The sequence below is a fragment of the Jaculus jaculus genome, chromosome 8 (assembly GCF_020740685.1).
Source record: "Jaculus jaculus isolate mJacJac1 chromosome 8, mJacJac1.mat.Y.cur, whole genome shotgun sequence".
NCBI lineage: Eukaryota > Metazoa > Chordata > Mammalia > Rodentia > Dipodidae > Jaculus > Jaculus jaculus.
The window spans coordinates 74,231,269-74,243,772 of record NC_059109.1 but is presented as its reverse complement, the minus strand read 5'-3'; the positions used below and the strand labels follow the sequence as shown (position 1 = coordinate 74,243,772).

At 43.3% G+C, this 12,504-nt stretch overlaps 2 protein-coding genes and 1 pseudogene across 15 annotated transcripts in view; 1 reads left to right on the top strand and 2 right to left on the bottom strand.

The window, feature by feature from the left end:
* Ep400 (E1A binding protein p400) overlaps positions 1–12,292 on the top strand; it is a 209,566-nt gene extending 197,274 nt beyond the window's left edge. For all 14 annotated transcript variants that reach the window (XM_045156107.1, XM_045156093.1, XM_045156098.1 and 11 more), the window contains 2 exons: positions 9,461–9,538; positions 10,123–12,292. In XM_045156107.1, the coding sequence (XP_045012042.1) occupies positions 9,461–9,538; positions 10,123–10,395 (351 nt within the window). In that variant the 3' untranslated portion in view covers positions 10,396–12,292. The remainder of the gene's footprint in view (positions 1–9,460; positions 9,539–10,122) is intronic.
* On the bottom strand, positions 4,948–5,209 carry LOC101603351 (TP53-regulated inhibitor of apoptosis 1-like). Its single transcript, XM_045156109.1, has one exon. It carries the CDS (start codon positions 5,207–5,209, stop codon positions 4,979–4,981), a length of 231 nt encoding a protein of 76 aa, XP_045012044.1. The 3' UTR covers positions 4,948–4,978.
* LOC123462754 lies at positions 6,544–6,957 on the bottom strand (annotated as a pseudogene).
* Positions 12,293–12,504: the final 212 nt, after the last annotated feature.

Here is a 12,504-nt window from a genome sequence, read left to right as displayed (position 1 = left end):
CCATACTATCTTTTTTCCTCCCCACTGCACTTAAATATATATGATTTTTTGTAAGAGAAATCTGGGTCCGAGGTTTTTTTTTTTCCCCCTTTGTTTTTAAAAATCAATGTATTTAACTGGGTGTGGTGGTGCATTTCTTTAATCCCAACACTTGGGAGCCAGAGGTAGGATCGCCGTGAATTCGAGGCTGCCCTGAGACTACATAGTGAATTCCAGGTCAGACTGGGCTAGAGCGAGACCCTCCCTCCAAAAAAAAAAAAGTATTTATTTTATTTGATTTACTTACTTGCAATTAGAGAGGTGCAGAAAGAAAGAGGAGGAGAATGAATGGCCACACCAGGGCCTCCTGCCACTGCATATGAACTCCAGACACATGTACCACTTTGTGCATCTGGCTTTATGTGGATACTGGGGAATTGAACGTAGGTCATCAGGCTTTGCAGGCAAGTGCCTTAACTGCTGAACCATCTCACCAATGCTAGTGGTTTTCTTTTAAGGCTTTCTGATTTCATTTGTCACTCGGTTGTTTAATCCTCCTGCAGTTGACCTTTGTATATAATTTAAAAGAAGCAGCTCAGTTTGATCTCCCCATTTACTTGCAACTTTGAAGACTGTTCATTAGATTAAAATGTCTATCCTTCATCCACTCCATTCTGAGATCTGTGGTTCTTCTGGGCTGTATCAGGCTGTCAAATGTTTATGCCTACACTGCCAGATTTAGTCTCTATGATTGGCCGCTGACAGGCATGTTCTCTAACCTGTCCTTTAGGAATGTTTTGGCTGTTGGTGGGTCTTTATACTTTAATAATAATAATTTATATTCTGTGATGATGATGATGATGATGATGATGATTATTTTTTGAGGTAGGGTCTTACTCTAGACCAAGTTGACCTGGAACTCACTCTGTAATTCCATGCTGCCTCAAACTCACAGTGTTCCTCCTACCTCTGCTTCCAGAGTTCTGGGATTAAAGGTGAATATCACCATGCCCAGCACTTTAATAGTATCAATTTGGGGGGTGGAGGGTTTCAAGGTAGAGTTTTATTTTAGCCTAGGCTGACATAGAATTCACTATGTAGTCTCAGGGTAGCCTTGTACGCATGGTGATCCTTGTACCTCTGCCTCCCAAGTACTGGGATTAAAGCTGTGTGCCACTATGCCCAGCAAAAAAAAATAAAATAAGTATTTATTATTTGAGAGGAAGGAATGTATGCAACTTTGTGCATCTAGTTTTATGTGAGTACTGGGTGGGGAAGTCAAGTTTGAGCCATCAGGCTTAAAGCAAACACCTTTAACCACTGAGAAAGCATCTCTCTGCCCGCACCCCCTACACACACACCTTTTTTCTTTTGAAGTAGTGTCTCAATCTAGCCCGGGCTGATCTGCAATTTACTGTGTAGCCCCAGGCTGGCTTCAAACTCATAGTGATCCTTCTACCTCACTCTCTTGAGTGCTGGGACTAAAGATGTACACCAACACAACCAGCTCTACTTTCATATTTTAAAATTTATAACCACATTCCAACCCCTGTTAGAGTTAGTAGAATTACTTAGATTCTTTTTTTTTTTTTTTATAAGACTACACCTCCCTGGCAGATAGATGGGCAGCTGATCAGAGCCACTCACCCTGACAAAATTACATAGATTCTTTTATGAGAGTTGACTTGGTAAAATCTTAGTTTTTGATTTACCAGTATATATCAATTGTTACTTAGGTCTTTTAATGCTTTTAGTTAAGGTTTTTATTTTTGGTTTTGGTTTTGCAAGGTAGGGTCTCACTCTAGTCCAGGCTGACCTGGAACTCCTCACAGTGATCCACCTACCTCTGCCTCTGAAGTACCTGGATTTGCCGGGCGTGGTGGCACACGCCTTTAATGCCAGCACTCAGGAGGCAGAGGTAGGAGGATCACTGTGAGTTCAAGGCCACCCTGAGACTACGTAGTGAATTTCAGGTCAGCCTGGACTAGAGTGAGACCCTACCTAAAAAACAAAACAAACAAACAAACAAAAAAAACCAAGTACTGGGATTAAAGGCATGCACCACTACACCCAGCAAGTTTTTTTTTTTTTTTTTTTTTGGTTTTTCGAGGTAGGGTTTCATTCTAGCCCAGGTGTTTTTGTTTTTTTTTGAGGTAGGGTTTCACTCTAGTCCAGGCTGACCTGGAATTCACTATGTAGTCTCAGGGTGGCCTCGAACTTATGATGATCCTCCTACCTCTGCCTCCGGAGTGCTGGGATTAAAGGCATGTGCCACCACAACAGCTTTATTTAAGTTTCTTTTCTTTGTTGGTTTTTCAGAGTAGGATCTTGCTCTAGCCCAAGCTGATGAGGAATTCATTGTGTAGTTTCTGCCATCCAGTGCTGGGATTATAGGCGTGTGCCACCATGCTGGGCTCTGGTTTTCTAACTTTTTTATTTTAATTAATTAATTTGCAAGCACACACACAGAGAGAAAGCATATGAATATGGGCACACCAGGACCTCTAGCCACTGCACACGAACTCCATATGCATGTGCAATCTTGTGCATCTGGCTTATGTGGGTATGTAAGACCCCCAAAACGAGGACCCCACGCTCTGCCTGGATATGGCGACACCCCAAATCACTCACGAGAAGCGATCTTGATGCAAACTGCAAGAGGATTTTATTCCAAGTGCGCTGGGGCCCACAGTCGTACACCGCACAGGGGTAGAGGACTGCAGAGCCCCGAATGCAGGAACGGGACAGTTTTTATAGGGTTTCTAACAAAGCCTGTGCGTTAGACCAATCATTTTTTTAATATCAGGAGCCCGCGGGGTGCGAGCCAGTCAGTTTGTGCCACCCCATAGTTTCTAAGCCAATTAGTTTAATTTGTTCAAGCCCCTCGTGGACCAATCATTCTCTTATGACCTTGGTGGTCAGCATTTACGCAGGTCCTTGGGTGGGAGTAGCAGAGTGTGGTATCAGTCTCCTATGACCTTGGTGGTCTGAGGCGGGCTGCTACAGCTTATGGTGTGAGCTACTAAGGCTTACAGTGTGGGCTATTAAGGCTTATGGTGCAGGCTTTTACAGAAACCAAATAAGTGGTTCACTTCATTACTTATTTCCCATCCTTGAGGGCTATCTCATGCCCTTTTTACCTAGTTTTATATTAGGAGCGGGCTCTGATATAATGAGAAGAGGGATTCTTTACTTGCTTTCAACAGAGAGTAAAGCCTGGAGTTTGAGGTATGCAGGGGCCCGCTTAAGCTCCCTTTGGAGCGTGATAGTATTTCTGGTCTTCTGAATTCTTGGGCCTTGTAGGTACAGGGAATCAAACTGGGTCATTAGGCTTTGCAAGCCAGCCCTTAACTGCTAAGCCATCTCTATAGCTCTTTTCTTTTTAATAAGAAAGGTCTTATAAATTGTGTTGAATTTATTATTTTTGGCAGGTGAGAGGAATGACTTGGTACCGGAGGACTAAAACCAGAGCCTCGTGTGTGCCCTTTAAAAATGTTTCAAAGTGGTCTGGAGAGATGGCTTAGTGGTTAAGGCACTTGCCTGCAAAGTCAAAGGACCCAGGACCCCGTGAACCAGATGCACAAGATGGTACATGCGTCTGGAGTCTTATTTGCAGTGGCTGAAGGCCCTATGCGCTCATTCTCATTTTCTCTCTTTCTCTCCTTCTCTCTGCCTCTTTGTCTCTCTCAAATAAATAAATAAAAATAGAATATATGTTTTTTTAAGTTTCACAGTTTTTAAAATTAATTTATTTTTTTAGGTTTTTCAAGGTAGGGTCTTGCTGTACCAGGCTAACCTGGAATTTACTTTGTAGTATCAAGGTAGCCTCAAACTCAGAGATTCTCATTCTCCTATGTCTGCCGCCAGGTGTGTGGGATTAAAGGTGTGTGTCACCATGCCTGGTTTATGATCAGTTTTATTGGTCAGATATCTTGAATTTACTATATTTTTAAAAAATAATTAGATATTATTAGAATATTTTACAAGTCACCTGTGATTGCACAAATACTTGACACAGGAAACTGTTTATACAAATACATATAAGTTTGTATACATCTTAAAGCAATTTTGATACAGTTTCTTTTTCTGATTCAGTCATCATTTTGGGTTTTCATTTACAGCATTTCTATCATATCCAACAAACCAAGTTACAATCTGTGGCTTCTTACTTTCAAATACTACTAAGGTTCACAGCAACAGGGTTTTTAGGCTTACTTTTTTTAAAAAACTAATGTTACAATTTATTTCATTTTCATGATTAAAGACATTAGATAGGGCACAGTAGACAGATGAAAGCAAGCACCTTTCCCACATCTGCATCTGACCACAGGCAGCATTTTTCCTTTTGAATGATGTGCAGATTAGCTTGAGTTGAAAACTGGCAGTAGCAGGTCTTTGTAATGAAGGTGCTTCTTCATTGGCAACCAAGCATGGTAAGTGTGAGCCATGCTGTGAACGCTGAGTTGGTCATCCAACTCAGGTTAAGGCAGGCACTGTTAAAAGCTTCCTCCCCTTCACTAACACAGGCCACCAGCAATCAACTATTACCACATAAAAATGAAACCGTGCTCCCCATTGATTGGAACTGTAGTGCCCGGGCCCCTTTTAAGACCATTAGCTCCCTAAGAGGAAAAATAGGTCCTAACCGACTGCTGTCATGTACAATGACCCCCGTAGAGTGTACCTAAGGTCCTTTGCAGCAAAAATCAAGATCACCTTGGCCAGTTCATCCTTACTTACATACAGGTGTGTTTAAAGCTGATTACAGACCATGTATTACAACCAAAATCCCAAGAAATTGTTCAGTTTTAGCACATTTCTGCAAGTGAGAAATCATCTTAAAGCAAGAGTGACAGTTCATCATCTTTTAGAAGAAGGGAAATCCAGAATGCAGAAACAAAAATCCCAAACTCATCAAATTCCACGTCTATCTTAATAGCCTTTGTTGACAAAATCCAGAGTCCTTTCTGTTCCTAATGTGAGGAATCCATCTTCAGGGTCAAGAAGAGTTTTCAGGCTTATCTTTGCCATGGCCCCTGAACTCCAGTCCTTCAATAGGAATCTCTTTCTCCTTTATTGCTTTCTGAACACACTGCTGGTAGCGCTTGAAGAGGTCGGTGCACGGGTCCCCAGAGCCGTCCCCTTTCAGGAACTTCTCGGCAAACCAGTGATTGAAACACCGGTTGTACTCGCGCTTCATGTCCGTGCAAGCCTCCCCAATGCTGTTCATGGCAAGGGCGGAGGCGGAGGCGGAGGCCTAGGCTTATTTTTCTACTCTTCCCTGAAATGGATGAATTCATATATTCAGCCTGAAAGAGGTAATTTAAACAGCATTCCTTCCTTCGAAACAGAACTTGGATCAGGTTAATTACCATGTTTAATCTTTTCATATTCCATTTAAACTAGACAAGCTGATAGTTTAAAACTGCTATACCAAGTCAACAGTGCCTACACTGCAAAAAAAGGAAGCCTGGGCTGGAGGGATGGCTAAGTGGTTAAGATGTTTGGACCCAGGTTAGATTCCTCAGGACCCATGTTAGCCAGATGCACAAGGTGGCACACGCATCTGGAATTCATTTGCACTGGCTGGAGGCCCTGGTACGCCCATTCTCTCTCCCTCCCTCTTTCTCTGTCAAATGAATAAACCTAAAAAACAATAAAAAATATTTAAAAAAAATAAAAAAAGGAAGCCTTAGGAATGAGTAAAGTACAAATATTAAGAAAGCTAAAACAGCTGATAGTGATTAGAAAACACTTTCAAATTCAATTTTTCCCAGCTGAAGGGGACAGAAAAGGCGTAAGGATGTGGCAGTAGTTGTACAAAATACTGAAGATCTGGGCTGAAGGAATGGCTTAGCAGTTAAGGCATTTGCCTGCAAAGCCAAAGGACTCAGGTTCAATTCCCCAGGCCAGGACCCACATTAACCAGATGCACGAGGGGGCGCAAGCGTCTGGAGTTTGTTTACAGTGGCTGGAAGCCCTGGTGCACCCATTCTCTCTCCTCCTTTCTGTGTCAAATAAATAAATATAAAATATATATAAAAAATACTAAAGATCTGAAAAAGGGCATTGAGGCCAGTGGTGTATCATTTCTCAAATGCCAGCAGATACAGACTCTTAAGATCAGCATTTGACATTATTGTGCTGTGGCTTCAGTATAGCCTAATGTGTAACCATTTGCCCAAAGCAAGTGATCACATACACTGAACACATTTGCTTAGAGACAGGACCACCATGGAAGCATGGTGTTCACTCCATTCCTTTACTGTCTCCATTTGGCTAAGTTGTCTTATTTTTTAGGTAGCATGAATTAACACCAAGAAATATGCAGCATTCTACAGTGAAGTTCCTTAGCACCCAGTAATAATTATCCAGTATCCTTAAAAAAGTTATGCATTAAGTTGTTGTCCAACAAGATTAAAATACAGCTTGTTCTGTTTCTCTTCTGTCTTGATTTCACTCTCACTCTCGTGTAATGAATTACTACAGGATTTCATCAAAATACTTGTAAGCAGTAGTTGGAAATGAATTACTTTGCATCACTAGAAGTATTCACTCATATTGTCATGGATCACATTTGCATATAACTAGGAGATGGCCAATATCTATTGTGATCATGTCAATGGATCCATCATTGTTCTTGTCATCATTTCTCAAAACACCATCTATTATGTTAATTAGTTCATTTTCATTCCTCTCATGTGGACATGAGTAATAGCTGTGGAGAGTTCTAGACCATCAAGCAAGTAAAATAATGGAGGTGCAGTTTTTGGGGAGAAATTTCTGCCTCTGGTTTTCTGATGACACATTATAGATGTTCCATGATATGCTTTTGGTTGTGAACTATGTTCTTGTCCAGAACCACACTGCCATGATGGGAGACACCAACCCCTGATCTTGGTCCCTGGCTTCCGAAGCACAAAAGGCGGAGAGAAGGACACACAGGAAAGGGTTTCTGAACAGCTGCAGGGATGTCATGGTCACTGGTACCTCAAGTTCCCTGCCTTGATTTGAAGCACTCCAGCATGAGCCTCTTTATGATCAGTTGTTTTTTTTTTTTTTTTGTTTTTTTTAATGGTCTGTGATCTGCAGTATGATTGTGATCCTTCTACCTCTACCTTCCTGAGTGCTGTGATTAAAGGTGTGTGCCAGCACACCTGGCCTGTGACCCAGTTTTATTTAAGGTTCTATTTGTAGGAATTCTTCATGGCCTGGGTGAAGGTGGTCTCTTGCTTCTGATGGCTCCTGTGGGCACAACAGAGTGTTCTCTGTGGTGTGACTTAGGTGTTTGGGTCTCAGGTGATGTTCTTCTGATCCCTAAACCTATTTCCTTCCTTTGCAGCCTGAGGCTTGAGGCAAACATTTTATGCTCAGTCCTCTTGGGAGGGAGAGATGTATATTCTTTGTGGCTTTGGTTTTTCTCACTTAATGGGGAATATATGTCTCTCAGGATTGCAACTGTGGGTAGTGTATGGCTCTTTTCTCTGCTCCTTACCAAGTCTGGGTCTCCACTTTTTGTCCTGTCTGCTGTGCCCTTTGTGACCTGAAGGTCTGTAGCCTTAGCTCTTACATGTCAAATGCTCTGGGCTAGAGCTGCCAGGGTACCTCTGCTCAGTAGTTGCAGGATCTGCCTGTGGTCTCCCCACTACCCCAAGGTAGGGTCTCACTCTAGCTCAGGCTGGTGTGGAATTCACTCTGTATTCTCTGGGTGGCCCCTAACTCACGGGGATCCTACCTCTGCTTCTCGAGTGCTGGGATTAAAGGCGTGCGCCACCAAGCCCGGATTGGTCTTTGTCTTTTCTCACCTCTGCAGGGACACGTCTTGGTCATTTGGTAAAGCTGATCTTTCATTTTTAAGTTTCAAGTTAACATTAGCTAATTTCTAATTTTTTTAACTTTTTTTTTTGTATATGCAGTTGCATTCCCAGTTCCTAATTTAAACACAGACATGGTGGCTCTTGCCTTTAATGCCTGCATCTGGGAAGCTGAGGCAGGAATATCACTGCAGGTTCAGGGCCAGCCTGGTTTGCACAGTGAGTTCCAGTCCAACCAGAACTATCTGTTGAGACCCTGTCTCAAACAAACAATCAAGCAAACAGACAAAAACCTAAAATTTATTTGGAGCTTTTTCATTTAAACTACATACTATAAGCCTGGGCATTGTGGTATATGCCTTTAATCCCAGTGCTTGTGAGGCAGAAGTAAGAGGATTATTGTGAGTTCAAGGCCAATTTGGGACTACGGAGTGAATTTCAGGTCAGCTTGACTAGAGTGAGATCCTATCTCAAACCTGCCCTCCCCCCCAAAGAAAAACCCACCATAATATAATTTGACAACTCCCCCTTTTTTTAGACAAGACCTTGAATTTAGACAAGACCGACCTCAAACTTGCAATCTTGCCTCAGACTCCTGATATATGCCACATCACCATACTAGGAATTTCAATCCTGTTTTACAATGTAATACAAAAACAGAACAAAGGACAGAGCCCAGCAGCAGCCTTTCTAGGAGTCTGAGCTCCTTCTTTGGGCTCATGTCCCTGATAGCACAGATTAAGATACAAATGACCCAAGCCCTCTGTGGACACAGATAGCAGGAGGCTTGTGCATTGAAATGTCCACAAAAAGTGAGCAGAAGCCAGGCATGGTGGCACGTGCCTTTAATCCTAGCACTCAGGAGGAAGAGGTAAGAGGATTGCTGAGTTCGAGGCTATCCTGACACTACATAGTGAATTCCAGGTCAGCCTGGGCTAGAGAGTGAGACCCTACCTTGACAATCCCCTCCCCAAAGTGAGTAGAGTGGGCAGTTGTTTTATAAATAGTTAGTTTTCAATTACAGGTTGAAGGAAAATAGTGAAAAAACCATTGAGGAAATCTTCATGCACCTCTAAATGAGGGCCTTGGTGTGATCCCAGCGCTCCATGGTCTGCCTAGCTTGCTGTCTGTTGATACAGTGCTGCCTGTCCAGGACCATTGTTCAGCCCTATATCTGGCAATGTTGCCAAGAACTCACAGAATGATAAATAAGCAATTCCTGCTCCAATCTAAGTTCTCTCATAAATTTGGAGTTTTACTAAAAATATTGAAATGAAACCAGATGTGGTGGTCCATGCCTTTAATCCCAGCACTTGGGAAGCAGAGGCAGGAGGACTGCCTTGAATTTGAGGTCACCCTGAGACTACTTAGTAAATTCCAGGTCAGCCTGAGCTACAGAGAGATCCTACCTTGGGGGAAAATAAATTTGTGTGTGTATGTGTGTGTGTGTGACTAGAATCAGCTCAAGTCACAGTGTAATGCTAGCTAGGGAAATGGGTTGATTGCTTCTTACTGCTAGCTCCTGGAACCCTGGTGGACATACTTAAAATTGCCCTTCTGTCACCTGCCATTGTTTTTGTATTTTTGCTTCCAAACTGAAAAGAAAGAAAAATTCGTGTGCAGATAGTCTTTTGAATTTTATGTTTGTGTTTTTTGTTTTGTTTAAGGTTGCAAAACTTCCTCAAGTTGTCCAGCAGCAAACACCTGTGGCTAGCATCCAGCAGGTCGCATCTGCCTCTCAGCAGGTAAGGTTTGGAGAGACATAGTGCCTGAGCAATCACAGACTAATAGACTCAGCACTGTGTTAGAATTGTGGTTTCCATCCCTAGGAAACAGGTCAATGATGAGACTCCCTCTTGATTTTCATAGTGTACAACCTGCTATTGTAGGACCACTGAGCTCAAGGACCTAACCTTGTGCCCTGTCCTAGACCTACTCATTCTGCAGGTACCCTAGGCGTGTCCCACAAGACTGGATCACTTCTGAGGAGCACATACCTATGCCAGCAGCATGAGAGCTGGGCAAAAATTGAGTTCTATCACCTATAGAACTCTCTTCCTTACCCAGAGCCCTAGACTTCTGTTTTTGTTTATAGAGCAATGTGTGACCATGTGGCGTAGTGCTCTGCCTAAGTGGAAAACAGTATTTAAAATACTCTCTTTGTTCAAGCTGTGTTGTTTTGTAGGATTTCAAGAAGCCATATAGCCCACCTACTGATCCAGCCCTGCTGTTCCTGAGGCTGTGTTGCTTGTGTGCAGTGACTGTCACTGTGGTAGTAGCAGGTTGTCTGGGGCTGTATTCTAATGACCTGTCTTCCCTCTTGGCTCAGGCTTCTCCACAGACTGTGACGCTCACCCAGGCAACAGCAGCAGGGCAGCAGGTGCAGATGATCCCTACAGTGACTGCAACAGCCCAGGTGGTACAGCAGAAACTCATACAGCAGCAGGTGGTAACAACAGCTTCTGCCCCACTACAGACCCCAGGGGGTCCAAGCCCATCCCAAGTTCCGGCCAGCTCTGATAGCCCAAGCCAGCAGCCCAAGTTGCAGATGAGAGTCCCTGCTGTGAGGCTGAAGACACCCACTAAGCCTCCATGCCAGTAGGAGGGAGGCAGATTGGTTACCATGGAGAGGTGGCTTTGACATGAAGAACACTGCTTTTTTACTGGGCTCTGCTACATAAGATGGGCACACTAGGAAAATTCTGTCCACATGAAGTTTCGTTTACAGTATGTTGAGCTGCAGGAAGAGTGGCCTGTGCTGAACACCCCTTCTTATGTATGTAACCAGTTAAAAATGTGACAGAGGCAATGCCTTCTCAGTGATTTCACTTTGTGGTTTTCCTCCAGGGCAGTACACACAGTGTGTTTCAAAAGCCACTTAGAATTTCTGTCTTACTGTGCACCACTTAGCACTTGGCAGGTGCAGAGTCATAAAATAAGACGCTAGCTCAGACACCGTCTTTGTTACAATCTACTGTGGTTTGGGAGAATACATTGTGGTCTTTCTGAGGTAGTGAAGTGATAGCAGACCATTGAAGACCCACTTCTCATTCCAGAGCTGCCACTATGGGCACCTCCCTTATAATGATTTGTTTGACTTTGAAATACTTAGTATGTATACCTTTCTTAATGTGCCAGGGAGTTTTCTGACTTGCATTACATGTGCTCATATGTTGACTGGATCTTCATCCCAAAGAGTACCAGTATTGCTTGGCTCTGTCCCATGAGGTAGGCCCTCATTTGAAGGAGCTTCTGAAGGCCACATGATCTCTGCACAGCTGTAAAAGATGCCTGGCTTTGAACCCAGTGTGCCAGACATTTCCACCAGTGTTCCTGTTTGGGCTGGTATATGAGGCCCACATGCCATGGACATCAGGTTGCAGATGTTGCAGTGAGTGACAGTGGAGTTGGGAGTAAGACCAATTTACTCCTGCTGCTACCTTACCCCAGGCTCAGTCTGGACAGTTGAACATCCTCTCAGGGGAGGCATGCATGGTGCCATCCCTTGTAGGCTTTTTTTTGTGGATTTCAAAGTCCTGCCTGAGCAACAGGACAGCTAGATGGAGCGCTACTGTGCTGCAATAGCAGGCCTGAAGTTGAGGGGAGAACACTTCTGTGCTCACTCTTTCTTTACCATGGCAAAGTGACTCATGCAGCATATTTATGGGCATGGCAGGTTGACAGTGGCTCCTCATTTGACACATTGGCCAAAATGAAAGGTCCATTTTCAACACCAGTACTGCAGCCTGCTTGTGCTGGTTTTACTCTTTGGCCCAGGAAGTAGGGCTATTAGATCTTTGCTGCCAGTATGACAGCATTGAAGACAGCTGTGGCACTGAGTCTGTGTCCTCCCTGTTGTGTCTGTTCTGCACCATCTGTGGCCTGTGTCTGTAAGGATGTGACAGTATGTCCTGGAACAAACCTAAAGCTCATATTTGAGCTCTTGACAAGAAATTTGAGAAGTAGCAGTCAAATATTGAAAATCAGAAGAGATTTGACATCTCAATTATTAAGTGCATCATCCCATCCTGTGTGTAGTTTGGTACTAAAAGCCACCATTCTGGATTGGTGTGTGCCAAGGTGGGGAAGGGACTTTTGTTGGCTTCTCCATACTTCATATCTGGCTCTTAGCAGCAGTTCCTGCTCCCTATTGTTCTCAGATGGGCAGAACCAAGTTTTGTGGTTCATCAACACCATGCTTGTCTGTCTTTGTTCCTCCCACCATGGTGGTGGCTTAAAGGTGGCACCTATTTCAATGTATCTAGACAAAGATGCCCAAGCTGGGTAGTCAGTGACAGGCAGGGGATTTTTTTTTTTTTTTGGCAGTTATTTTTGTTCACTTTGCAACCAGATAGCTATTGTGTTGAAAAAAATGTAAGAAAGCAGGACTGAAATTGTAAATACTTTGTAAACACAAGCATTTGTACTTAAAAGAATAGGGTTTTAAAGGGCACTTATGTTCTCCCAAGCAAAAGGCATAATAAAGTGACCTTTTTTCATCCTCTTGCCTTGTCTTTCATAGACCACTACCTAAATTAAGGTTATGTTTTGCCTTTGCAAGCCAAGAAAACAAGATACAAAGGCATGAGAGGCTTTATCCCCTTGAATTTCTCTTAAAAGGCTGTCAAAGGAGCAGGCTGTCCTCAAGTCCTTCCTCTGTAAATACTGGGCCTGACAGCTGCTCTGCGAAGGCACAGTGGGGGTCCTTGTG

What these genes read in the sequence shown, in the direction of transcription:
- LOC101603351 (XM_045156109.1), bottom strand. Translation starts at nt 5,209, where the DNA reads ATGAACAGCATTGGGGAGGCTTGCACGGACATGAAGCGCGAGTACAAC.